Genomic DNA, 26,270 nt, shown 5'->3' with positions numbered 1-26,270 from the left:
TCCTCCACCTTCTCCTGGAGTTTAGCTGTCCCTTAACTTGCCAACAAACACTCCCTGTGCAACCCTCAACTGTTCTTTCTGCTCCAGGACAAGACTCGGAACACATTTTCTCTCTTCCCTCTTCCTCACTCTTATAAGAACCCTTGTCATTATACTGAGGTCACTTTGATAATCCAGTGTAATCGCCCACATCTCAAGATCCTTAACTCAATCATATCTGCAAAGCCCCTTTTACCATGTAAAATAACATATTCATAGATTCCAGGGATTAGGATGCAGACACCTTTAGGGAGATATTATTCAGCCTATCATAAGTACTGTAGCTCAGAGACTATTATTGGGAATAGAGAAGTCAGAAAGTTGTTTGTGGAGGTGGTACAATATCAAGGGTATGAAGATAAGGAGGAGGTCATCCTAGGTTGGAAAATGACATGAACACAAATAGTGGGCATAGAAATCAGCATAATTTACACGTAAAATTTAAAAAAGACTTATGTGATGCAGTAAGTGTGAGAGATAAAATCAAATGGGAGGAAGAAAAGGTCATATCACAAAGCCAGGCAAAGGGATTAAAATTTGGTAGAATGGTGATCAGGAGTTACTGTTAAGTTCCCAAGAATGCACTCAAGTCACATTATAAAAGCAACATTTTTAGAATGGTTGGTCCATCTAAGTACAGATGGGAGAGGGAACTCTAAGAAAAACAAAGACTAAATGGTTATGTCTTCTCTGAAGCATCACTGGTGTCTAAGCTGCTTTCAGCATACCTGAAAAAAAATTGGCAACCATTTCAAAAGAGAAAGAAAAAGCCAGGGCATAATCATTTTAGCCTCTGTCCACTTAGAGGAGCACAAGCTACAGACAATAACCAAGGGCTTCTCGTAGTCTTTTGCAAAGGAAGACAATTTCTATGAGCTCAGGGCACTTTTAAAGAAAGAGAGAGAAAATATACCAGTCTTACCTCATTGCCACATTACTTCCATCAATGACAATTGGCCTCAAATTGTCACTGCTGTCTATGTCAATTTCAAGAGACAGTTCAGGGCTTGCAATCTCTCTGGAGCTGGGCCCCCGAGGCACTAACAGACTCAAGTTGACCTGTCCTTCCGAATCACCTTTGTTCCCAAGTCTGACAAGCTCTGCCAATACATCATTAATAAGTGATTCTGGGCCCAGCTTGTTCAGCACTGATTGAATCTGTTCCTCCGCATAGCCCAGCTTTAGAGCAAAATCCACCTTGGCTTGGTATTCTTTTTCCAAGTCAATCTTCCCATCCTGTAGAATGCTGCTCTGGGAGAAGCTTGGGCAATCTAGGCAGGGTGATCTACAGAGCTGGCGGTGTGGCTTGGAGGGAATCTCCTTTTTCTTCAACTGAACAACTCCAGGTTGACAGCTATTGTCACTGCTATTGCTGTTCTTAAGGCTCATCTGTTCAGGGTCGCTTTCAGAGCTCATCCACTCTTCAGAATCAGCATTGCCCTGTTCTGTGCTGTCTTGGTTAGGTGGCTGCTTCTCTTCTTTGGAGGCACTCTTCTTCATTTTTGGTGTTTCCACTGCAGCAGTGGCCGTCATCCCGTTTAGAAGGTCTGAGATCTAATCAACTCTTTTTATTTTTAGACTGCTTGGAAACCATGTATAGTGGCATTTCTTTGTGGTACAGTGTGGTGGTAGTGGTGGTGCAAGAGTTTGTCTGTTTGGTTTGGTATGTTCAGATGTTACCAGTACCTGCAAATGAACACACATACCACAATCATACTTAGTAAAATTCTGAAAAAGCATTTTAGAATATAGTGATTTCTTCTTAAGAAACTACAGGTTGTCTGACATTTTATTTTTCTACTTAAAATAATTGGACTCGCCCTGGATTCTATATTTAAAAATATCGAATTTTAAATTATGTAATAATTCTAGACATATGTCTTTCTGTGGTGGCAATAATGATATAATCCCCACCCTCCAAAAAATCATAGCTAAATTTAACAGCTTATCACAACTTAGAGAAACAAACTTGGCACTTCAACAATTATGTATATATAATCTTTCAAAGGACTCTCTCTTCCTTTATAAGGTAAGTGGTCAAGATTCCACACCAGATCCTTCTTTAAGAAAATACAACACACAACTTTTTTTTTTTGTTAATCCTCACCCAAGGCCATTTTTTTCCATTGATTTTTAGAGAGAGTAGAAGGGAGGGGGAGAAACACACAGAGAGATACATTGATGTGCGCGATAAACATTGATTGGTTGCCTCCCGCACATGCCTTGGCTGCCAATTGCAACTGAGGCACTTTCCCTAGACTGAAATCAAACTCATGACTCTTCAATCCATGGGCTGATGCTCTAACCACTGAGAAAATCAGCTAGGGCCACCGGATCCTTCTTACTATAGTTGAGCTCCACTCTTGAAGAGTACAACTTTTCCAGCACTACTATATGCAAAACATCAGGGACCTCATCTACTAGGGAAATTAGAAAACAATTAAAATTGTTTTCTAGCCATTGAAGCAGGCTAGAAGGCTAACAAATAGAGAGGTGTGCTCCAGATAAGGAAAGAGGTTTGTGCACAATCATGAATTGTATCTGAAGCCTCTTTTATTTGTTGTACTGGTAGTTGTTTTAATTATACTGTAAAAGAAAGAAAATCGACTCAACTTGCATGAAAAACTAGAACATTTTAAAATATATAAATTACAGAAGAGAATCAGCGACAATTTTATTTCTAAATTTCTCTCACCTACCTGATAGGTTTGAGTTCTAAATTGGCTAGAGTGTTTTTTTCAATTTGAGTCTTGCTTTGCTGATATGTAAAGTGAGGATATTGGTAGTTACCTCACAGGGTAAAGATTACATACAATGAGTAAGAAAAGTGTTTAGAAAAGTGAACAGAACATAGTTAGGTTCTTATATTATGTAAAGGGTGCAATATACACCACTAGGGGTTTAGTTTAAAAAGAAGAAGACTAACCATAATGGAAGGCTATAGACCTGTGAGCACTGACAAGCTCTTAGATAGCAACTGTGCTTGAGAAGGCTAACCCCTATTTTATAAAACTACTGTTTGGAATTCTGTGTTATTTTTAAATGGCCTCTTATTCTAAAAAAAATAATTTTGTTTTCTAGCCTGCTTTAGCCTGCTTGAATAATGAGGAAGATAAACTTAGCTGTCAGACCTTGTAGGCCAAAGACTAGATATGCCCATACTCTCAATTCCATGCCAAGTGTTTTGTTTTGTTTTTATATTTTCCGTATTTTCCGGCATATAAGACTACCCCTTAATTTTACAGTTAAAACATAGGTTCAGGCCTATATTCGCTGTATAAGACTACCCCCCACTTCAAAGAAAAGACTTACTTTGCCGTCAAGATCTGCAGGTAATTTTTGTGCAATTTTGGTCTTTTGCCCCCGATTTTTGGTTGACCTTTTTTTGTTTCAAAAGTCGTCTTATATGCCGGAAAATACAGTTATTGATTTTTTTACAGAGAGGAATAGAGAGTTAGAAACATCGATGAGAGAGAATCATAATCAGCTGCTTCTTGCACACCCCCTACTGGGGATGTGCCCGCAACCAAGGTACATGCCTTTGACCGGAATCAAACCTGGGACCTTTCAGTCCACAGACCAATGCTCTTCCACTGAGCCAAACCGGTTTCGGCCCAAGTATATTTTTAATTGGACAGAACTGTGTTGTTTTCAAGGCCAGCAGCCAGATAACCACTAAGTACACAGAGGGCTGGCTCTTTAATAAAAAGGAAAGTTTTGCTTGTAGCTTTGCTTAGAATTTGAATTCTTTTTCTCTAAGCCCACTGTGGTGAATAAACTGTGACTCCAAACTCTCTGAGCATTGCTTGATTTATTCCGGTTCTCTGTAACATACTCACTAATCTAAAACTATACTATCTGTACAATCAGTGTACTAGGGTAATCCAGTTACACTTCAATCTTATTTATACAAAAAAGAAGAAAAGTTACCAGTAATTCTAAGAATAATATGGACAACTACATGTTTATTTAGAAGAGTCACATTTGAAAACATCATATGCACACAGAATTGACATCTGATAACTGACATTCAGACAGCATATAATAATGCCTCTAATGATTATACTGGTACTTATGACTTCAATATTTTCATTTAATGAATTAGCCAACACATAGACACCCATTTCACCTAGACCAGTGTTTTTCAACCTTTTTTGGGCAAAGGCACACTTGTTTCATGAAAAAAATCACGAGGCACACCACCATTAGAAAATGTTAAAAAATTTAACTCTGTGCCTATATTGACTATATATAAAGTAATTCTCTTGAATAGGAATCAAATAAACACAAAGAAAGTATTTTATAATTACTTTATTATGAAATATTAAGTAAACAAAATAGTGAAAAATTATAAAATTCTTGTCTTGTCTGCACCTACGGCACACCAGGCAACATAGTGTGCTGCGGAACAGCGGTTGAAAAACGCTGACCTAGGCTATTCCTTTTATAAGTTCCACATTAACTATCTGACTTAAATTTTTATTCTCTTCAAAATAATTTCTAGGACATTGAGATTTCTGCCCCTGAATTTATTCAAAGTTCCAAAGTCACTTAAAACAACTGTTTAGCCCCAGACACTGTTGTTCATTGTTTAGAGCATTGGCCTGAACACCAAAGGACCGTGAGTTTGATTCCTGGTCAAGGGCATATATCTGGGATGAAAGTTCATTCCCCAGCCCCAGTAGGGGCAAGTGCGAAAGGCAACCAATTGTTCTCTCTAGAAACAATCTCTCTCTCTCTCCCCCACTCCCCCCCCCTCTCTCTCCAAATCTATCTATATCTCCCCCTCTCTCTAAAAAAAATCAATGGAAAATATCATTGGGTGAGAATTAACAAAAAAAAACAAAACAAAAACAACAGTTTATAAGACTAAATATATATGTTTGTGACAAATTAGAGGTACCTGTAAAAACATGTTTGAATTCTCTTAGCTAGTGGAGCATAGAATGTTTTTCTCCTTCTTTACTACCTGTCCCAATTCACATTGGTGTTAGCATCTTTACCATGTTCATATAGACATACAATAGCAAATTTAAACTCAGGAAAATCCCACAACATAGTAAATTGTCACTGAAATTACTAGTTAATATTGTGAAAATTTCCTACTCAATAACCTAAAGTAGAAGAAAAATAAATGACTCCGCAGACATAAACATGGATTTACTATCAAAGCCTTTGGCAATATAATTTTTAAAAGTTATTTTTGTCTCTCCTAGAACCTATGTAAGTGTGTAGGTGTCATGTATATTTTGTTATAGTTTTGTTTTACAAAACAAACCTCTTGAGGTAAAGATTGCAGGAATATCTTTTTATGCAAAAGAACAACATATATGCATACACAATAGATAAAAATAGTTTTGTGAAGGTTAAGGGAGAGTGAGGCAGGGATGAATGAAGGTGGGAAAAGAGGGAAAGGGGGACACATGCAGTGATGTCAACATTAAAATATTTTTAAATCACTTATTTTTTTTATTTTTTATTAATCCCTACTCGAGGATATTTTTCCTTTGATTTTTAGAGAGTAGAAGTGGGTGGTGGTGGGGAAGAAAAATTGATGTGAGAGGGACACATCAATTGGTTACCTCCTACATGCAGGATCAAACTTGCAACACAAATATGTACCATTGACTGGGAATTGAACCTGCAACCCTGTGGTGCTCAGGTCATTGATAACCACTGAGAGTACTAACCAGGGCAACATTTAAAAATTTTAATTAAAAAAATTCCCTGTGGCATTTCTTGTAGTGCTCATTTGGTGGTAATGAAACACTTTGGCTGTTGCTTGTCTGGGGAAATCTTGGTCTCACCTTCAGTTCTGAATAGTGGCCTTGCTGGTTGAAGTATTTCTGGTTGTAGGTTTTTGTCTTTCATCATGTTGAATAGATTGTACTACTCCAAAAGACAAATAACAACAAACAAAACAAATGAAAAAAGAACAGCCACAGAGTGCCAGACACTATGGTACGTTCTGGATATAGGAAAAGAAATGAGAACTGATCCTGTCCTCAAAGAATTTGCAAAGTAATAAAAACATTGGATACAAGTGGCCCTAGAAAGTGCTGAAACACAATTTTATACATACCAATTATAGTCCAAACTGGACACTTTTGGGAATGAAAGGAGGAGTGTTAATTATTATGTCAGAACATTAGTCAAACATGAGGTCTGGTCACTCCTTCAAGTTACTTGAAAATTCCCATTGATATACAAAAGAGAAAATGGTCAGTGCTGTCATTGGGGTTGCAGATTGGAGAAATAGGGTTATAGAATGGGGTAAGAATGTCATCCCTGTGCCATAGTAGCATAACACAGCACTTATCCAAGACTTTGAAAAGAGCCGTCCAGGAAGATGCACCCTGAAGGTTGCAGCTATGTGCAGCACTCCAATCACCCTTTGAGACTAAGCTTAGTGTGACAGGGAGTGGTGGTTGAACGTATTAGGAAAAATATTCAGGAATGATGTAATATTAAAGTTATTTTTTAATAAATCTTTATTGTTCAGATTTTTACAGGTGTTCCTCTCCCCCGCATAGCTCCCCTCTACCTGATTCCCCACCCCACCCCAAATCCTTACCCCCACTACTGTCTTCATCCATAGGTGTAAGATTTTTGTCCAATCTCTTCCCATACCCTCAGACCCCCTTCCCCTGATAATTTTCAGTCCACTCCTTTTCTATGCCCCTGATTCTATTATATTCACCAGTCCATTCTGTTCTTCAGATTTTTTATTCACTTGATTTTTAGATTCACTTGTTGGTAGGTATGTATTTGATGTCTTTTTGTTCATAATTTTTATCTTCATCTTTTTCTTCTTCTTCCTCTTCTTAAAGAATACCCTTCAGCAGTTCATGTAATCCTGGTTTGGTAGTGATGAACTCCTTTAGCTTTTTCTTGTCTGTGAAGCTCTTTATCTGACCATCAATTCTGAATGATAGCTTTGCTGGATAGAGTAATCTTGGTTTTAGGTTCTTGCTGTTCATCACTTTGAATATTTCTTGCCACTCCCTTCTGGCCTGCATAGTTTCTGTTGAGAAATCAGCTGACAGTTGTATGGGTGCTCCCTTGTAGGTAACCAACTGTTTTTCTCTTGCTGCTTGTAAGAGTCTCTCTTCATCTTTTGTCCTTGGAATTTTAATTATGATGTGTCTTGGTGTGGTCCCCTTTGGATTGCTCTTGTTTGGGGTTCTATGTGCTTCTTGAACTTGTAAATCTATTTCTTTTACTAGGTAGGGAAAGTTTTCTGTCATTATTTCTTCTAATAGGTTTTCAATATTTGCTCTCTCTCTTCTTCTGGCACCTCCAAAATTCAGATGTTGGTATGCTTAAAGTTGTCCTAGTGGCTCCTTACACTATCTTCAAATTTTTGGATTATTTTTTCTTTTTGTTTTTCTGGTTGAGTGTTTTTTGTTTTCTCATATTTCAGATCTTTGGTTTTATTCTTGGGGTACATTGATCTACAGTTGAGTTTCTGTATATTCTTTATTTCAGACCGTGTATGTTTAATTTCTGACTGGTCCTTTTCCATTTTTTAATTTAATTTAATTTATTTTACATTATTTTTTTAAATTAAATTATTACCTGTGTACATATTTTAACATTGCCCCCCCCCATACATACCCTCCCTCCCCAGAGTTTTGTGTCCATTGGTTGTACTTATATGCATGTATACAAGTCCTTCGGTTGATCTATTATATCCCCAAGATCTCCTTACCCTCCCCGCTGTAATTTGACAGTGTGCTTGTTGTTTTACTGTCTCTATATCTATCTTTTGGTTCATCAGTTTATATTGTTCTTATTATCCATAAATGAGTGAGGTCATGTGGTGTTTCTCTTTCATTGACTGGCTTATTTCACTCAGCATGATATTCTCCAATTCCATCCAGGTTGCTGCAAATGATGAGAATTCCTTCTTTTTTATGGCAGCATAGTATTCCATTGTGTAGATGTACCATTGTTTTCTGATCCAATCATCTGCTGACAGGCACCTAGGTTGTTTCCAAATTCTAGCTATTGTAGATTGTGCTGCTATGAAAATAGGGGTGCATATATCCTTTCTGATTGGTGTTTCTAGTTTCTTGGGATATATTCCTAAGAGTGGGATTACAGGGTCAGATGGGAGTTCCATTTTCAGTTTTTTGAGGAAACTCCACACTGTTCTCCACAGTGGTTGTACCAGTCTTCATTCCCACCAGCAGTGCAGAGGGTTCCTTTTTCTCTGCAACCTCACCAATACTTGTCATTTGTTGATTTGTTGATGTTGGCCATTCTGAAAGGTGTGAGATGGTACCGCATTGTTGTTTTGATTTGCATCTCTAGGATAATTAGTGACTTTGAGCATGTTTTCATGTGCCTTTTGGCCTTCCTTCTGTCTTCTTTTGAGAATATTCTATTTAGGTCCATTGCCCATTTTTTAATTGGATCATTTATCTTCCTTTTATTTAGTTGTATAAGTTGTCTGTAGATGTTGGAGATTAAACCTTTATCAGTGGTATTATTTGCAAATATGTTCTCCCACATAGTGGGCTTTCTTGTTTTGTTGATGGTTTCTTTTGCTATAAAAAAGCTTTTTATTTTGATGTAGTCCCATTTGTTTATTTTCTCTTTAGCTTCCATTGCCCTAGGGTCAGTCTTTTCCATCTTTTTTTTTTTTTTTTTTTTGCATTCTCATTCAGGTCCTTGAAGGTCTCTTCATGTTTCTTAGCGGTTTTTAGAAGATTCTTGACTAACCTTATAAAAGTGGTTTTGAACTCTATATCCAGTATTTTGCTTTCTTCCATTTCTTTGATTCGTGACATGCTTCTGTGTCTCCACATTTTGGCTGCTTCCCTGTGTTTATGGAGTGGCTTTGTGTGGCTTTGTGTATTAGGTGACCTATAGAGGCCAGTAGCTCAGCCTCCCCAATCACCTTATGTAGCACTTGGTACACCCCTTTGTGGGCTGAGTGCAAAGTCTTGGTGTAGTTAAGCTTTGATTGCTGTTGGTAGACTGGGAGGAATTGACCTCCAGGCCAATTGGCTATGAGGACCTTCTGTGTTTATAATGGAAGAACTGCTGCGCTGGAGATATGCTTATGGTGCAGGCCTTGCTTCCATGGAGATTTGGTGCTCACCGAGTCTTCTTCTTGAATGTGTCAGTTGAAATCTGGTGTCTCACACTGACCATTAGTTACACTGGCTTCTGGATCTTCAATGGGGTGCAGTTCAGCTACTCTCTGAGGCCACCCTGAAGGAGTTACTGAGAGAACTACAGTTTTCTCCTCTTTGCTTGGAGTTTGGAGGTTTTGGAGCTGTTTGAACCCGTTGCAAGTTTGCTAGGTTAAACTGAGATAGGGAAGGGCATTCATATGCAAAAGCAGCTGCTTGGAGCTTGGTGGGTTTGTAGTTTGTGCGAGGTGGGTCACCAGGCTAGGGCATGGCAAACAACAATGTCTGCCAGCCAGCCATCCCTATGCCTCCAACCGCATCCCCATGCCCCATGCCCCAGCATAGCAATCAGTTATTGCTGCGCACAGATCTGCAAGCAAGCCACCCTCACTTTCTGACCCGATAACAGACAGCCCAGCTTCTCCCTGTAGGAGTTTGTGTCCCCTGTGTCTCCCCAGAAACTGGATTTCAGAGAAATCAGTAACTTGTTTCCCTTCGGGTTAAAGAAAGCAATGTCTGCAGCCAGCACAGATCGCACATGCCTCTGTACCTCAGCTTTTCAGCAGTTGTGCACTGAATGCTCTTTTCTCTTTCCTTCTAGTTGTAGAACTTCCACTCAGCCAGCTTTCCTGTGGTTCTGGATGATAGACATTTTGTCTTTTAGTTGTATTTTTTGAAATTGTTGTTCAAGGCAGCAGTTTAGGTGTTTACCTACACTGCCATCTTGAATCCTCTCTCTAAAGTTATTTTTTGAATTGAAAATGTGTCAGGGACTGAGGATATAAAAGTGCTTAAAGTAGTGGTGGTGGGGAGTGGATAATACAGAGGTAATATGCAAATTGACCGTCACATCTTGCACAAAGATGGCAGCCACAAAATATCCAGTAAGGGGGGGCAGTTATAAATGACTAGGATGGCAGGGGAGGGAAGTTGAGGGGGACCAGGCCAGCAGGGAAGGGCAGTTGGGGGCAATCAGGCTGGTAGGTGAGCAGTTAGACATCAATCAGGCTGGCAGGGGAGTTGTTAGGAGGTGATCAGACTGGCAGGCAGAAGCGGATAGAGGCAATCAGGCAGGTAGGCAGGCGAGCTGTTGGAAGCCAGCAGTCCTGGATTTTAAGACGGATGTCTGACTGCTGGTTTAGGGCCTAAACCAGCAGTCAGACATTCCCCAAGGGATCCCAGATTGGAGAGGATGCTGGCTGGCCTGAGGGACACACTCCCATGCACAAATTTCATGCACCAAGTCTCTAGTAATAAAATAATTACATAATTAATATTTACAAACTGTGAAAAGTGATTAAGACAGAGAAAAACAAATACTGCATTTTACTTTAATAATAAACTGAGCATTGCCAGAGGAGATGAGGGTAGTGGATGAGTGAAAAAAGGTGAAGGGGAATATAGTCAATAATACTGTGATAACTTTGCAGGGTGACATGTTTACTAGACTCAATGTATTGATCACATCATAAGCCATATAAATGTCTAATCACTATGTTAGACATTTGAAATTAATGTACACCTGAAATTAATATAATGCTAGAGTCCCAATGCACCAAATTTGTGAAAGGGTAGGCCCTCATGGCCCTGGCTGCCCCAGCCCTCACAGCCCCAGCTAACTTTGTCATTGTGGCCCTTGCTGCCTCGCAGTCCCAGCTGCCTTGTGGCCCTGCCCACTGGTTGTTCCAGAAGGTCGTTCTGCAGTCCAGTCTAATTAGCATATTATCTCTTTAGTATATAGGATTGTATGTCAACTATAGAGAGCTATGAGTTGAGCCTTAAAGGAAAGAGTAACAATTTTCTGGGCAGGGAAATATTTTTAAATTGTAAGTATATGAAGATTAATATGATATTGTGACTTAGTCAAAACATCATGCCTAATAAGCAATGATAGAAAAAAGCATTGAGGAGAACTTAAAAAAAGTAGTTACTTTTGCCCCACAATTAAGTTAGTGGGAAGAAAGTTTCAAATATAATGCTCTAGCATGTACTTATGACAGGTGTTGAAAGAGTTTTTATCTTTCATTGTTATTGATTGAAAAAAATTACAAATAAATGGACTAATAACTGGCATACTTTGGAAAATCACATTAGTCAGATGAAATTATAGGACTGGATGTAATTTGTTTAAAGAAAGCCACATATTGTATAATTTGTTTTCAAATATGATTAAGCAAATGATTGCAAGCTTACACTTGAATCTAAAATAGCAGAGAAGCCTATGCAGGGAAAAGCTACCAACTGTGACCTCAAGAAATTTCCATTAAGAAAAAAAGAAAACAAATCAAATAAAAAAATATTCTTATTACCATTTATTCTTCCTCCAATCCCACCATTCTTTTACAAAATAACATTCATTTATTTTTCATATGCACAGAAAAAATCTTCTAAGATCAATATTTAGGTGCTACTACAAATGTTTACTTCATTTTTTAAAATCAAAATATGTAGGGATAAAAACACCCTACATGAAAACATCAGCACATGACATGTTTACTGAGCCAAAACTACTGAAAATGTTAAAAAGAAAGTCCAATAGTAATGGAGGACAGAGCTATCCAGCATATGCTACATCAAGAATAGAATAGAGAATTCCATCAAGACAGCAGTGTAGGTAAACATGGGACTCACCACCTGCCACAACCATAGCAAAATTACAACTAAAATGCAGAACAACCATCATTCAGAGACACCAGAAATATGGCTGACTAGAAGTCCTACAACTAAAGACATCCAGACTGGTAGGAAAGGTAGAGACATAGTGCAGAATCTCTGAACCAGCTGGTTCCACACCCACATGTGGTATTTTAAAACCAGGAGGGATATCTTGGCTGTGGAGGTTTCCCTGAGGAATGGGGGTGGGGGTGGGGAAGCCCCACACTAGGCTCCCCAGCCCAGGGTTCCAGTACCAGGAAGAGAAGTACCCACATCTTCTGGCTCTAAAAACCAGCGGGAATTGTGGGTGAATGACATGGAGGCTGCTGGAGTTCCTCTTAAAGGGTCTGCACACGAACTTACTTGGACTCACTCCCTCTGGACTCCAGTGCTAGGGTAGCAGCTTGAAAGGAACCTGGGATATTGGGGGAGGAACTAACTTGCCCAGAATTAGGGCAAGAGTTGAAGGGACAGCTTTCTCCAAGATATAAATGCTAGCAGAGTACACTGTTTCTTTGCTCAGCCCTCACTGTAATGCAGCTGGCAGACAGGGCACCATATATAAATCTCTATCAAACTGGATCATACTTTTTGCTCCACCCTAGTAATTCACTGAGACCCTACCTCTTGTTATTTTCAGGCTCATCCAAGCCATTTCCAGTGGCTTTTCCATACAACTGGCTTCTTTTGCCTCATGCTTTGGGCTTTCCTAAAATCTCTCAAACAAGCAGCACCAGGCCTCAGCATGCCTTTTACTTCTTTTATTTTTTTATTGTTTAAAGTATTACATATAGTAGTACATATATCTCGCTTTTTTGCCCATTGATCTTTCCCCAGCCTCCTCTAACCCCGGTCCCATGCCCTCATCCCAAACACCCCCAATGTCTTGTGTCCATTGGTTGTGCTTATATGCATGCATACAAGTCCTTCAGTTGATTTCTACCCCTTCCCCCCACCCCCTTCCCAACACTCCCCAGCCTTCCTGCAGTTATTTGACAGTCTGTTCAGTGCTTTACTACCTCTGTATCTATCTTTTTGCTCACCAGGTTATAATGTTCTTTACTTTACATAAATGAGTGAGATCATGTGGTATTTTTCTTTCATTGCCTGGCTTATTTCACTTAACATAATGCTCTCCAGGTTGAACCATGCTGTTGAAAATGGTAAGAATTCCTTCTTTTTTATAGCAGTGTAGTATTCCATTGTGTAGATGTACCATAGTTTTCTAATCTACTCATCTGCTAATGGGCATTTAGGCTGTTTCCAAATCTTAACTATGGTAAATTGAGTTCCTATGAACATAAGGGTACACATATCGGTGTTTCTGATTGGTGTTGCTAGTTTATTGGGATATATTCCTAGAAGTTGGATTACTGGGTTAAATGGGAGTTCCATTTTCAGTTTTTTGAGGAAACTCCATACTGTTCGCCACAGTAGCTGCACCAATCTGCATTCCCTCCAGCAGTGCACTAGGGTTCCTTTTTCTCCACATCCTCACCAGCACTTGTCATTTGTTGACTTGTTGATGATTGCCATTCTGACAAGTGTGAGATGGTACCACATTGTTGTTTTCATTTGCATCTCTCAGATAATTAGTAACTTTGAGCATGTTTTCATGTCTCTTGGCCTTCCTTCTGTCTTATTTTGAAAATATTCTATTTAGGTCCTTCCCCATTTTTTTATTGGATCATTTCTCTTCCTTTTATTAAGTTGTACAAGTTCCCTGTAGATGTTGGAAATTAAACCTTTATCAGTGATAACTTTTGAAAATATGTTCTCCCGTACAGTGGGCTTTCTTGTTTGTTTTTTAATATATATTTTATTGATTTTTTTTTACAGAGAGAAAGAGAGAGGGATAGAGAGTTAGAAACATCGATGAGAGAAATTCATCCATCAGCTGCCTCTTGTACTAAAGGAGTTTATCACCACCAAACCAGTATTATATGAAATGCTGAAAGGTATTCTTTAAAAATATATATTTTATTTATTTATTTATTTTTTTACAGAGAGGAAGGGAGAAGGATAGAAAGGTAGAAACATCAACGAGAGAGAAACATTAACCAGTTGCCTCTTGCACACTCCCTACTGGGGATGTGCCCGCAACCAAGGTACATGTTCTTGACTGGAATCAAATCTGGGACCCTTCAGTCTGCAGGCCAATGCTCTATCCACAGAGCCAAACCGGTTTCGGCTTTTTTGTTGTTTTGTTGATGGTGTTTTTTTGTTTTGTTTTATGTTGTTGTTGTTTTTTTAAACCTTTTTTATTTTGATGTGGTCCCATTTGTTTCTTTTCTCTTTAGCTTCTATTGCACTAGGAGCAGTATCGATGAAGAAATTGCTTCGGCATATGTCTGAGATTTCTCTGCCTGTGGATTCCTCTAGTATTTTTATGGTGTCCAGTCTCATGATTAAGTCCTTGATCCATTTTGAGTTTATTTTTGTATGGTGTAAGTTGGTGATCTAGTTTCATTTTTTGCATTTGTCTGTCCAATTTTCCCAACACCATTTATTGAAGAGACTGTCTTGTCTCCATTGTATGTTCAAGCATCCTTTGTCAAATATTAATTGAGCACAGTGGTTTGGGTTGATATCTGAGTTCTCTATTCTTTCCATTGGTCTATATGCCTGTTCTTGTGCCAGTACCAGGCTCTTTTGAAACAGTGGCTTTGTAATACAGCTTGAAATCTGGTATTGAGATTCCACCTACTTTATTCTTCTTCCTCAGGATTGCTGTGGCTATTCAGGGTCTTTTTTTTTATTTTTTATTCCAGATGAATTTTTGGAGAGTTCTTTCTATGTTTGTGAAATATGTCATTGGTATTTTAATGGGGAGTGAATTGAATCTATAGATTGCTTTGGGTAGTATGGACATTTTAATGATGTTGATTCTATCAATCTATGAACATGAAATGTTCTTCCATCTGTTTATGTCTTGCTCTATTTCTTTCTTTTTTTTTTTCTCAGTGTCCTGTAGTTTTCTGTGTATAGGTCTTTTACCTCCTTGGTTAATTTTATTCCTAGGTATCTTTTTTTTTTTTTTTTTTTTTTTTTTTTTTTTTTTTTTTTGGTGCAATGGTAAATGGGATTGCTTTCTTAGTCTATCTTTCTGTAAGTTCACTATTGGTGTATAGAAATGCCATAGATTTCTTGGAATTGATTTTGTATCCTGCTACATTGCCAAATTTATTTATTAAGACTATTCGTTTTTTGATGGACTCTTTCGGGTTTTTTATATACAACGTCATGTCATCTGCACAGGTTTACTTCTTTGCTTCCAATTTAGATGCCTTTTATTTCTACTTCTCTGGTTGCAATGGCTAATGCTTCCAGTACTATGTCAAATAGGAGTGGTGATAGTGGGCATCCCTGTCTTGTTCCTGCTCTTAGGGGAAATGGTTTTAATTTTTGTCCATTTAGTATGATGTTAATTCTGGGTTCATCATGTATAGCTTTTATTATATTGAGGTATGTTCCTTCTATTCCCACCTTGTTGAGAGTTTTTATCAAGAAAGGGTGTTAGATTTTGTCAGATGCCTTTTCTGCATTAATTTATATGACTATGTGATTTTTTTCTCTCAATTTGTTTATGTGATGTATCACATTTATTGATTTGCTGATATTGTACCATCCTTACATTAGTGGAAGAAATCCTACATGGTCATGGTGTATGATCTTTCTGATGTACTGCTGGAGCCAATTTGCTAGAATTTTGTTGAGCATTTTGGCATCTATGTTCATGAGGGATACTGGCCTGTAATTTTCTTTCATTGTGTTGTCTTTATCTGTTTTTCATATTAGGGTGATGCTATGGTCATAGAAGGAGCTTGGAAGAGTTCCATCCTCTTAAATTTTTTTCAATAGTCTTAGGAAGAGAGGTTTTAGTTCTTCTTTGAATATTTGGTAAATCTCCCTTGTGAAGCTGTCTGGCCCTTGGCTTTTGTTTGCTGGAAGCTTTTTTATGACTGCTTCAATTTCTTCCATAGTTATTAGCCTATTGAGATATTTATATTCTTCCTGATTGAGTTTTGGAAAGTTGTATTTTTCTAGGAATATGTCCATTTCTTTCAGGTGGTTTAGTTTGTTGGAATAGAGTTGTAGTATCTTTTTTTTTTTTTTTTTTTTTTTTTTTTTAAACAACCCTTTGTATCTCGGCAGGATCTGTTGTTATTTCACCTCTTTCATTTCTGATTTTGTTTATTTGGGTCCTCTCTTTTTGATTCTTGGTGAGCCTGATTAGAGGTTCATCAATCTTGTTTGTCCTTTCAAAGAACCAGCTCTTGGTTTTGTTGATCTTTTATATTGTTTCTTGGGTCTCTATTTTGTTTATCTCCACTCTGATGTTTATTATTTCCTTCCTTCTGCTTACACTGGACCTTTCTCATTGCTCTCTTTCTAACTCTTTGAGTTGTAGGGTTAGGTAATCTATTACCATTGTTTCTTGTTTTTTTTTTTGTAGTAGGCTTGTAGAGCTATGATCTTCCCTCTCAAGACTGATTTTGCTGGGTCCCCAAAATTTTGGATTGTTGTGTTTTCATTGATGTCAATTAATTCCATCTGGTCTAATAAGTCATTTAGGATTGATGTTTCTCTGCTGATTTTTTGTTTAGAGAATTTGTCCAATGGTGATAGTGGGGTATTAGTCTTCTACTCTGAGTGTATTGCTGTCAATCTCTCCCTTGATATACTCCTGGAGATATTTTTTATGTATTTAGGTGCTCCTGAATTAGGTGCATATGTGTTTACCAGAGTTATTTCTTCTTGATGGATTGCTCGCTTTAGTATTAGAAAATGGCCTTCCTTATCTCTTGTTATGTCCTTCATTTTGAGATCTAATTTGTCAGATGTAAATATTGCTTCCCCAGCTTTTTTTTTTCTTCTTTTTTCTTTTTTCCCCATTTCCATTCACCTGGAAAACCTTTTTTCAATTCCTTCACTCTCAGTCTGTGTGTGTCTTTTTTTCTGAGGTGGGTTTCTTGTAGACACCATATATATGGGTCTTGTTTTCTTATCCAATCTGTTACCCTGTGTCTTTTGATTGGGGCATTTAATCCATTTACATTTAAAGTTATTATTGATAGGTAGTTGTTGTTTTGCCATTCTTATTCTTTATCCCTGTATTCCTTCTTCTTTTCCTATATTCCTTTTTACAATGATCTTTTAACATTTCTTGCCTTGCTAGTTTAGTGATGATAAATTTCCTAAGTCCTTTTTTGTCTGTGAAGTTCCTGATTTCACCTTCAATTTTGATTGATAGCCTTGCTGAGTACAGTATTCTTGGATTCAGACTCTTCCTTTACATGACTTGGTATGTTTCATTCCATTCCCTTCTGTCCTGATGAGTTTTCATTGAGAAATCAGTTGTAGTCTGATGGGGGTTCCTTTGTATGTAACTTTCTGTCTCTCTCTGGCTGCTTTTAAGATTCTTACTTTGTCATTTGTGTTTGCCAATTTAATTATAATGTGCCTTGGCATTGGTCTTTTGGGGTTCATCTTGGTTGGGACTCTGAGCTTCTTGGGTTTGTGTGGGGTTTTTCTTCCCTATATTGGAAAGTTTTTTGTCATTATTTCTTCAAACAGATTTTCTATTCCTTGCTCAGTTTCTTTTCCTTCTGGAACCCCTATTATGCGAATGTTGTTGTTTTGTTTTGTCCCACAGTGTCCTTAAGCTCTCCTCCTGCTTTTTAATTTTTTTAATTTTATTTTTTGTCTAGAAGCTGCTCTACTTGGGTATTTTTCCCATCTTGTCTTCTAGCTCACTGATGCAGTCCTCTGATTCTTCTAGTCTACTCTTGATGCTTTTTATTTAGTTCTTTACAGCAAAGATGTCATTTTTCATTTCGTCTTGGCTCTTCTTCATTTCCTCTTGGTTCTTACTCATATTGTCAAATTTGTCTTCCATTCTTTTTAGTCATATTATGACCATTTATCTTAATTCTTTCTCTGACATGTTGTTAGCCTCTATTTTGTTTACTTCCTTTTCTGGTGATGCCTGCTTTTCTTTCATATGTAGGCTGTTTCTTTGTCTCCTCATATTTTTTCTTCTCTGGATGTCTGGGTATGTATTTTCCTCTTTCCTGTGTTGATTTAAAGGCACAAAATAGTACACAACCAGGGACAAAACACAAGGTACTGAACAGGAATATACTAATGTATTGATAACCCCCAATAAAGGTGACCACCAGAGAAAGGCAACGTATGGGATACGTGAAAAAAAGAAGAGAAAAGAGAGAGAGAAAAGGAGCATCAGAATTAAATTGGGAAAGGGAAAAAATTGAGAGAGAAAAGAAAGAGACTAATTAAGAAAAGGGGAACCAACTCTGTATATGGGGAGTAAACTCCAGTAGAATTGCCACTAATCCCAGCAAATGCTAGCAAGAAGTACCTGGAGATTAATACAAACTACAAACAACAACATATCAAGTGAGATGAGGGAAAACAGAGGCAAAAACAAAACAAAACAAACAAACAAAAAAATAAACCCAACCACAAACAAAAAGCAAGCAAAAGACAAACAAAAAAGAATAAGCAAAACAATCTCACAAAAAAGCGTAAAGAATCAATATAGTCAACATTCAAGCAAACAACATCATAAGGACAGAAAGAAAAACAATTTTTTGTATAGTTAAGACAGAGAAGAGAGAGGTGTGTATGGACTTGGAGCAGTGGATTTGAAATTAGATATATAAGTAGGTTAAAATTTTAATAGGGGGTAATCAGAAATAATAGGGAAATATATAAAGCAGGAAAAGGGTAAGAGGAACAGGTCATCAAAAGGGTAAAACTTAGGAAGAGATTGATGGCATAAAGGTAGAGTTGAGATAGAGTAAAATGATGCTAAAGGAAAGATGAAAATAGAATGTAGAACAGTAATACCAAAGTAAAATAAAGTGAAAATGACACTTAAAAAAAGATAAAATAGTAGTAGTAATAATAGTGATTGAAAATAAAAATGTAATAATTAAAAATGTAAAATCAAGTGAAGATAAAAGAAAAAAAATAGTTTCTTAAGTAAAAAATTAAGATAATAAAAATAAAAAAACAATAAAAAAATAAAATGTGCAGTAGTGAAGGTCATTCACTTCCTCTATTGTTCTGTTTGGCACACTTGTTTCCCAGTCAGGACAGTGTTGCAGATCTCTGCATTCCACTACTCCTTAATGTTGTAAGGCAGTCCTGATTTTAAGTAGGCAGTGTCTTAATTTCTCATATTCCTTTATTTTTGATTACACAAGAGTCAATTTGTGATTCATCCCCCCAGTGGCAGTGTTTCTGGTTTGACTTCCAGGTCTATATGGACTATCTAGCCTTTTTTCCCTGTGGCACTCAATATCGGTTTGTGGGAGTGGGCTGCCTCAGAGCCTGCTCTCCGAAAGTCACTTCTTGCTTTGATTCCCAGGTTCCAGAAAAACAACTTTCCACTGCAGTCTCCCAGGGTGTCCCCAACTGGGTGATCCTATGTATTGGGCTTAGTAATCAGAAATAAGGACTTGAAGAGGAAAAAGCCCAAGTGTGCGAACAACAGTGCTGCAGGCAAGTCTGTGTATCCCTCTTCCCCCCTTGTGTCCAAGCAGTCGGCACACTTTTAAGACCCTTAGGCTTTTCTTTTGCATCAGAACAAAATGGGTTGCTTTTTAGAGATCCCTTCTGTTAGCAGCTCTGAGGACCACTTTTCACATTCATAGATCACGCCAGCCCCAACAGCCATAGATATCTCTAGGAACAGACTTTCCCAATCCTCCAGCTCCCACAGTGCACATGTTTCTCTCTCCTGCCAGGACCAGAGACCTCTCCTTATCTCAGGCAAAATCTGACCTTTCTGTGGTGGAGTGAAAACCTCTTCTGAAACCACATGTTTGCGCCAATTGGGGATCACAGCTATTTGGTGGTTGCCGCAGTTGCCTTATCATTTTTTTTCATTACAGGCATCCTCAAAGAAAATATGTGTATAGCCTGGCCAGTGTTGCTCAGTGGTTGAGTGTCGATCTATGAACAATGAGATCACAGTTCGATTTCCAGGCAGAGCACACGCCTGAGCTGTGGGCTCAGTTCCCAGTAGGGGGTGTGCAGGAGTCAGCCTATCAATGACTCTCTCATTATTGATGTTTTGAGCTCTCTTTCCCTCTCTGAAATCAATAAAATGTATTTTAAAAATAAAATATGTGAATAAAATTATCTATTAAGTGGGAATTTTAGTGGGGCCCAAGTAAATGAGAAGGAACTGTAGTTCAGTCATCATGAGAACATTAAGCTCTTTTCTTAGCTTCTACTTTTTAAACTGTATCATTTTTAAATAATTAGTTTTAAAGAGGAACAAATCTAAATCTGTATTGTATTATGAAACTTTAGGAATAGTTATATCATTTCTATTTGCATTGCATATTAGAGTTACTTAAGTGCTTTCACATACACACTTTCAATCAACAGGGCTACATCATTGCTTATAAAACCCAGATTTGGGTTGTTATTAATGTATATAGCCCACCTTTAATTCCTTGTGTCAAGGACATCATTTGAATAAGTTACACAAATCCTAGGGAAAAACAAAGTGTAAGGTTTTTTAATGCTTAGGAAGTAAAGCTACTTGAAACATTTACTGATTCGAAAAATGTAAAGAGTTCACATGAAGGCTAAGTGAGATAATCCAAAATCCAAATCTTCCACCTTGGCCAGTGTGGCTCAGTTGATTGATCCTGTGCATCAAAGGTCAACTGTTAGATTCCTGGTCAGGACATTTACCCAGGTTGCAGGTTAGGGTGCCTGTGGGAGGCAACTGATTGATGTTTCTCTCTCACATTGATTTATCTCTCTCTCTCTCTCTCTCTCTCTCCCTCTCTCTCTCTCTCTCTCTCTCTCTCTCTTTCTCTCTCTCTCTCTTCCACCCTCTCTCTAAAAAAAATCAATAACAACTTATTTAAAAATAAATAAAATAAAATGTTTCCATTTTTATTTATATTAAGTCAATTATATACAGCAATTATATCATAAAGGAGATAAAGACTTGCTTCACTGCTTCCTCAGTCTCCAATTACACCCACTAATTCATGCAATCTTAAATGGTTTATAGGTATGTAACACTTAGCAAAGAAATAAGTATAAGAAATAGCAAAGAAATAAGTACAAGAAATAGCATATTTTCTATGGTTTGTGACAATGAGATTTTCCTCAAGCACTGAGAATATGCTTGTTGGACTGTTTTTACACTACTCTCAAATAAAATTGGATTTTTCTTTTATTCTTGTTGCATTTTTTTTTGTCTTCTGTGTATTCTCAATATGATGTCATCACAAGCTCAGCTGGCATGGCTCAATGATTGTCATCATAAGCCCAAAAATTGTCATCACAAGCCCAGCCGGCATGCAAGAGGCAGCCAATAACAGATTCTCTCTCATCATTGATGTTTTCTCTCTCTCTCCCTTCCTCTATGAAAACAATAAAAAAATTAAAAATAAAACAATACACTTTGTTTTCACTTCCTCAGACAGCTATATGCTGTTGTTTTCAACAGCTTTATTATATCTCAGCAGCACTATACTTCTGTGGTCAGTGAAATTCATAAGACATAGTTTTAAAAATGGAATGAAGAGTCTGGTGTTCTATTCCAGTCAAGGGCATGTACCTTGGTTGCAGGCTTCTCCCTGCCTGGGCCCTGGTAAGGGCTTGTGCAGGAGGCAACCAATTGATGTGTTTCTCTCACATCGATATTTCTTTCTCTGTCTCTCCCACTCTCTATAAAATTCAATGGAAAAAATATTCTTGGGTAAGGATTGAAAAAAATAGTTTAAAAATATTTCAGAGGTTTTCAGAATAAGGGATATATAATAATGCAATAGATGTTACACTATATGTGTCAACCTTATGCCAGAGGTACTCTCTTTCCTGCCCCATCAACCTACCTTGTTGGTGATCCTTGAAGGTTCCAAACAGGAATAGGTGAGTCAAATAATAGTGAGAAACTTTCTGTATTTGGAGTTGGAGTCAGGAGATATGGGTTCAAATCTTCCTTCTACCACTTATAAGAGCTGTGTGATTCTATGCAGGCATGTCACCTATGAGTTGTTTTCTTATCTGTCTGGTGAGAGGACTGGTGTGAGGAACAAGAAAATGTATGATAAAATTATAAGTTGTAAAGTTGTATACTTGTAAGACGTTGTTACTGCAGAGAGAGGTGGAACTGTTTAATAAGCAGTGACAATTATAGTAATATGAGAGTCAGTAGATTTAAGTGCTAGTCCCAACTCTACTGTAACTAATTATGGGATCGTGGGCAAATTATAATATCTCTCTGAGTCATAGTTTTCTCACCTGTAAAGTGAGAATAATGATGGCACCTATTTCATAAGAGTTTGTAAATATTAAATGCAAAACATTCAAAAGCTGTTTATAAGCTGTAAAATTCTCTACCACTTGTCCATATGATCTATCTTTATACCCCAGTCATAGTAGGTTGCTTCACAAACAACTATACTGTAGAAGCATGTCAAAGTAGTATTTCTCTTAGGCTTGCACTCATCACTTATTCAGACATTAATATATCCAAAAGCTGCCCTTCCACATTATAAAATCACTGTGCCAACTTGGATCTTTGAAGTTAAGAAGTTCTAATTTTTCACTCCTCTGAATACTATGTGCCCAGCACTGCTCCAAGTATTGAGGATTCTAAAACAAATATGGCAAGTCCCTATAAGGTGCTCACATTCTATTAGATGATACAGACATATAAGAAAATAGCTACAGAACAATATGTTGTCATAAATTTGTTCATAAATGCTAAGTACCAAGGAGGGAATAAGTAATTATGTTATCTGAGGTAAGGGAAGTAAAATTTGAGCTGGTTTTGAGAATTCATCAGGGAAAGGGTATGGAAATTGTAGAAGAAATTCTGACCAGATGGATTATCATGTTAAAGGGCATAAACATGTGAAGGGCCATGGTAGGGTCAAAAATAGTGAGTGATGCTCTCCACACACAGGATTCCTGCCCCTATACTTCTCTCACTTCATTATCTCCCTCATTTGTCTGTCTCCTCCACCAGAATGTGAGCTCCAGTAAAGGCAAGAACCATTCACATTCATGTTTGTATCTCTGCTTTATCTAATCCTAACAACTAAGCATATTGCTATAAATGTGGTAGGGTTTAAATAAGTATCTTATTAAATGTTTCCTTTTTGTACTGTTGTGGCTTCTGACTTATTCATAGAAGCATGCAGTCAATTGTAGCTGATCAAAATAATAAAAACCATTTGACTTTATAGCAGTTATATATGAATGATATTTATTTATTTAACCTTTATTATTGAGAGTATTACAGATGTTCTTCCCTTTACCCCCATTGCCTCTCTCCACCCAGTTCCAAACCTACCCAGACCTTCACTCTGCCCTCCTATTGTCTGTGTCCATAGGTAAGATTTTTGGTTAATCTCTTCCCATGGCCCTTGCCCCTTCCCTCTGAGATTCATCAGTCTGTTCCATGCTTTCATCCCTCTGATTCTATTTTATTGACCAGTTTATGTTGTTCATTAGAATTCTGAATGATAGCTTTGCTGGATAGAGTAATCTTGGTTGTTATAGATTCTTGGTATTCATCACTTTGAATATTTCTTGCCATTCCCTTCTGGCCTGCAAAGTTTCTGTTGAGAAATCAGCTGACAGTTGTATGGGTGCTCATCTTGCTGTTTTTAAGATTATCTCTTTGTACTTAGCCATTGGCATTTTAATTATGATGGGTCTTGGGTTCATCTTGTTTGGGATTCTCCGCACTTCCTGGACATTAAAGTCTGTTTCTTTCATGAGGTAGAAGAAGTTTTCTGTCATTATTTCTTAAAATAGGTTTTCAATTTCTTGCTCTCTCTGATCTCCTTCTGGCAGCCCCATAATGCGAATGTTAGTATGCTTGAAGTTGTCCCAGAGGCTCTTTATACTATCTTTATTTTTTTAAATTATTTTTTCTTTTTGTTCTTCTCATTGGTGTTTTCACATATTTCACATCATTGACTTGATTATCAGGCTCCTTTACTGTTGAATCCGAGTAAATTATTCTTTTTTAAAAATATTTCTTTATTGATTTCAGAGAGGAAGAGAGAGGGAGAGAGAGATAGAAACATCAATGATGAGAGAGAATCATTGATCGGCTGCCTCCTGTACACCCCCCCCACTTTTGGATTGAGCCCAAAACCCAGGCATGTGCCCTTGGCTGGAATCGAACCTGGGACTTTTCAGTTTGCAGGCTGACACTCTATCCACTGAGCCAAACCAGCTAGGGCTGAGTAAATTATTCTTTCAGTTAGTGTATGTTTAATTTCTGACAGGTCATTTTTCATGTCTTTGATGTTATCACTAAGATCCTTTAAAGTCTCACGTAGATACTTGAGTAATCTTATAACCATGGTTTTGCACTGTGTATCCAAAAGTTTGCTTGCTTACATTTCTTTCATTGTGACACGTTTCTTTGTCATCCCATTTTAGCTGCTTCCTTGTGTTTGTTTCTATGTATTAGGTAGAGCTACTATGTTTCTTGAAATCGGTAGAGTGGCCTTGTGTAGTAGGTGTCCTGTAGGGCCCAGTGACTGAGTCTCCCCAGTCACCTGAGTTGGGCACTCTAGGTACCTTGCAGTGTGGGCTGTGTGCACAGTCTTGCTGCAGTTGAGCCTTGATTGCTGTTGGCATCACTGGGAGAACTTGACCTCCAAGCCAATTGGCTGTGAGGACCAGCTACATTTACAATGAAAGAACTGCTGTGTAGGAGACACCCTTATGGAGCAGGACTTGTTTCAGTGGGGCTTTGGTGCTCACTGAATCTTCCCCTTGAGTGTATCCCTTATGAATGGGTAGAGTCATAACCTGCCATGGATTGAAACTGTCCATTGAGTGCGCTGGCTCTGGGCCTCCAGGGAGGTGCAAAATCAGCCACTTATTGGGGCCACCATGTAGGAGTTATAAGCATTGGGCTTGGAGGTGCCCAGGCAAGGCCCAGCTGTGAAACAAGGTAGGTTTGTGCTAGTACTAGCTCATGGGTCTCTTATTGATAGCTTTGGGACATGCTACACCAGCTGTGGCTTGAGATATTTTAGCAAAGCCTAAAATTTGAGCAAGTATAGACCATTCATATGTAAAAGCCATTGCAAACAGTTTAGCTGGGGCTGCAAATTGGATGGGAAGGTGTCTCAGAAATCACCAGGGTGGAGCAAAGATATATGGCTGCCAGTCAGCCTTGTAACAGGTTAATTCCCAGCATGGGAACAATGACCCCTGTGAGCACCTCAGTCTGGGAGAAAGCTACCCCTCCCCCCCAAATTACTGCCTAAATGCCAGACAATCTATTGTAGTTCTCCTTGTTTGTTTCTGGGTCCCCCAGAGCCTCACTCTGGCACTGGAGTTCAGAGGAAGTGGGACCTTGTACTAGTAAGTTCAGTTCGTGCACTGGCTCTTTAAAAGGAATATCTGGGGGGGGGGGGGAAGGAACACCTGAATCTCCAGCAGCCTCCATGTCACTGAGCCCCAATTCCTGTTGGTTTTTATAGTCCTTAGTTTTGGGGAATTCTCTTCCCAGATATGGGAGCCTGGGATTAGGTTCTGGTATGGGGCTGGGACCCCTTGCTCCTCACAGAAGGCATCTGCAGAGACCATCTCCCTTCTGATTAAAAAAAAAAAAAATGGTACACATGGTGTCGGTTCAGCCTGTTCTGCACCTACACACAACCTTACAGTCTCAATGTGCTTTCTTCTTTACTTCTCTAGTTGCAGGACTTCCATTCAGCCATCTTTCAGTTGGTTCTGAATGATGATTATTCTGTATTTTGATGTGGTTGTGGGAGGTGGTGAGTACAGGCCTTTACCTATGCCACAATCTTGGTTCCCTAACCCTAACTTTTAAATAAATGATGAAGAGTTGGGTTAAAATGATTTATTTTTAGTCACTTATTATCTAAGGGGGATTTTCATAAAACCTATATATAATTGATTTTGTATTTCAGTGAACACTACTAGTTTTTTGGAAAGCACCTTTTTCATAGTAGAGATTAAAAATAATAAAAACAATGTATAGCAATAACTCTCCAAATGTCTAAAAGTTCATGTAGCTACTATGCCATGTACTTTTGATAGTTACATTATGTTATTTTTAAATTTTTTATTGTTGACAGTATTACAGATGTCCCCATTCCACCCTCCCTTCCCCACCTGCCTCCTATTCTCCCCCTCCCCTTTCCTCTGGCCATCACCACTGATATCTGTGTTTGTGTGCACATGTGTTCTTTTTTTAATTTTTTAAATTAAATTATTATCTTTGTACATATACCATTGCCACCCCCCCCCCATACATGCATTTAACCCAGTAATCCCACTCCTAGGAATATATCCCAAGAAGCTAGAAACACCAATCAGAAAAGATATATGCACCCCTATGTTCATAGCAGCACAATGTACAATAGCTACGAT

The 26,270-nt window shown here is 38.1% G+C and overlaps 1 protein-coding gene across 1 annotated transcript in view; it reads right to left on the bottom strand.

The window, feature by feature from the left end:
- ZC3H12B (zinc finger CCCH-type containing 12B) overlaps positions 1-26,270 on the bottom strand; it is a 166,294-nt gene that overhangs the window by 28,383 nt on the left and 111,641 nt on the right. The window contains exon 5 of the mRNA XM_036439905.2: positions 962-1,725. Within this exon, the coding sequence (XP_036295798.1) occupies positions 962-1,572 (611 nt within the window). The 5' untranslated portion in view covers positions 1,573-1,725. The remainder of the gene's footprint in view (positions 1-961; positions 1,726-26,270) is intronic.

Source organism: Pipistrellus kuhlii, unplaced genomic scaffold (genome assembly GCF_014108245.1).
Source record: "Pipistrellus kuhlii isolate mPipKuh1 unplaced genomic scaffold, mPipKuh1.p scaffold_m20_p_16, whole genome shotgun sequence".
Lineage (NCBI taxonomy): Eukaryota > Metazoa > Chordata > Mammalia > Chiroptera > Vespertilionidae > Pipistrellus > Pipistrellus kuhlii.
Note: the sequence above shows the minus strand (reverse complement) of the source record. Positions and strands in the feature narration are given on the sequence as shown.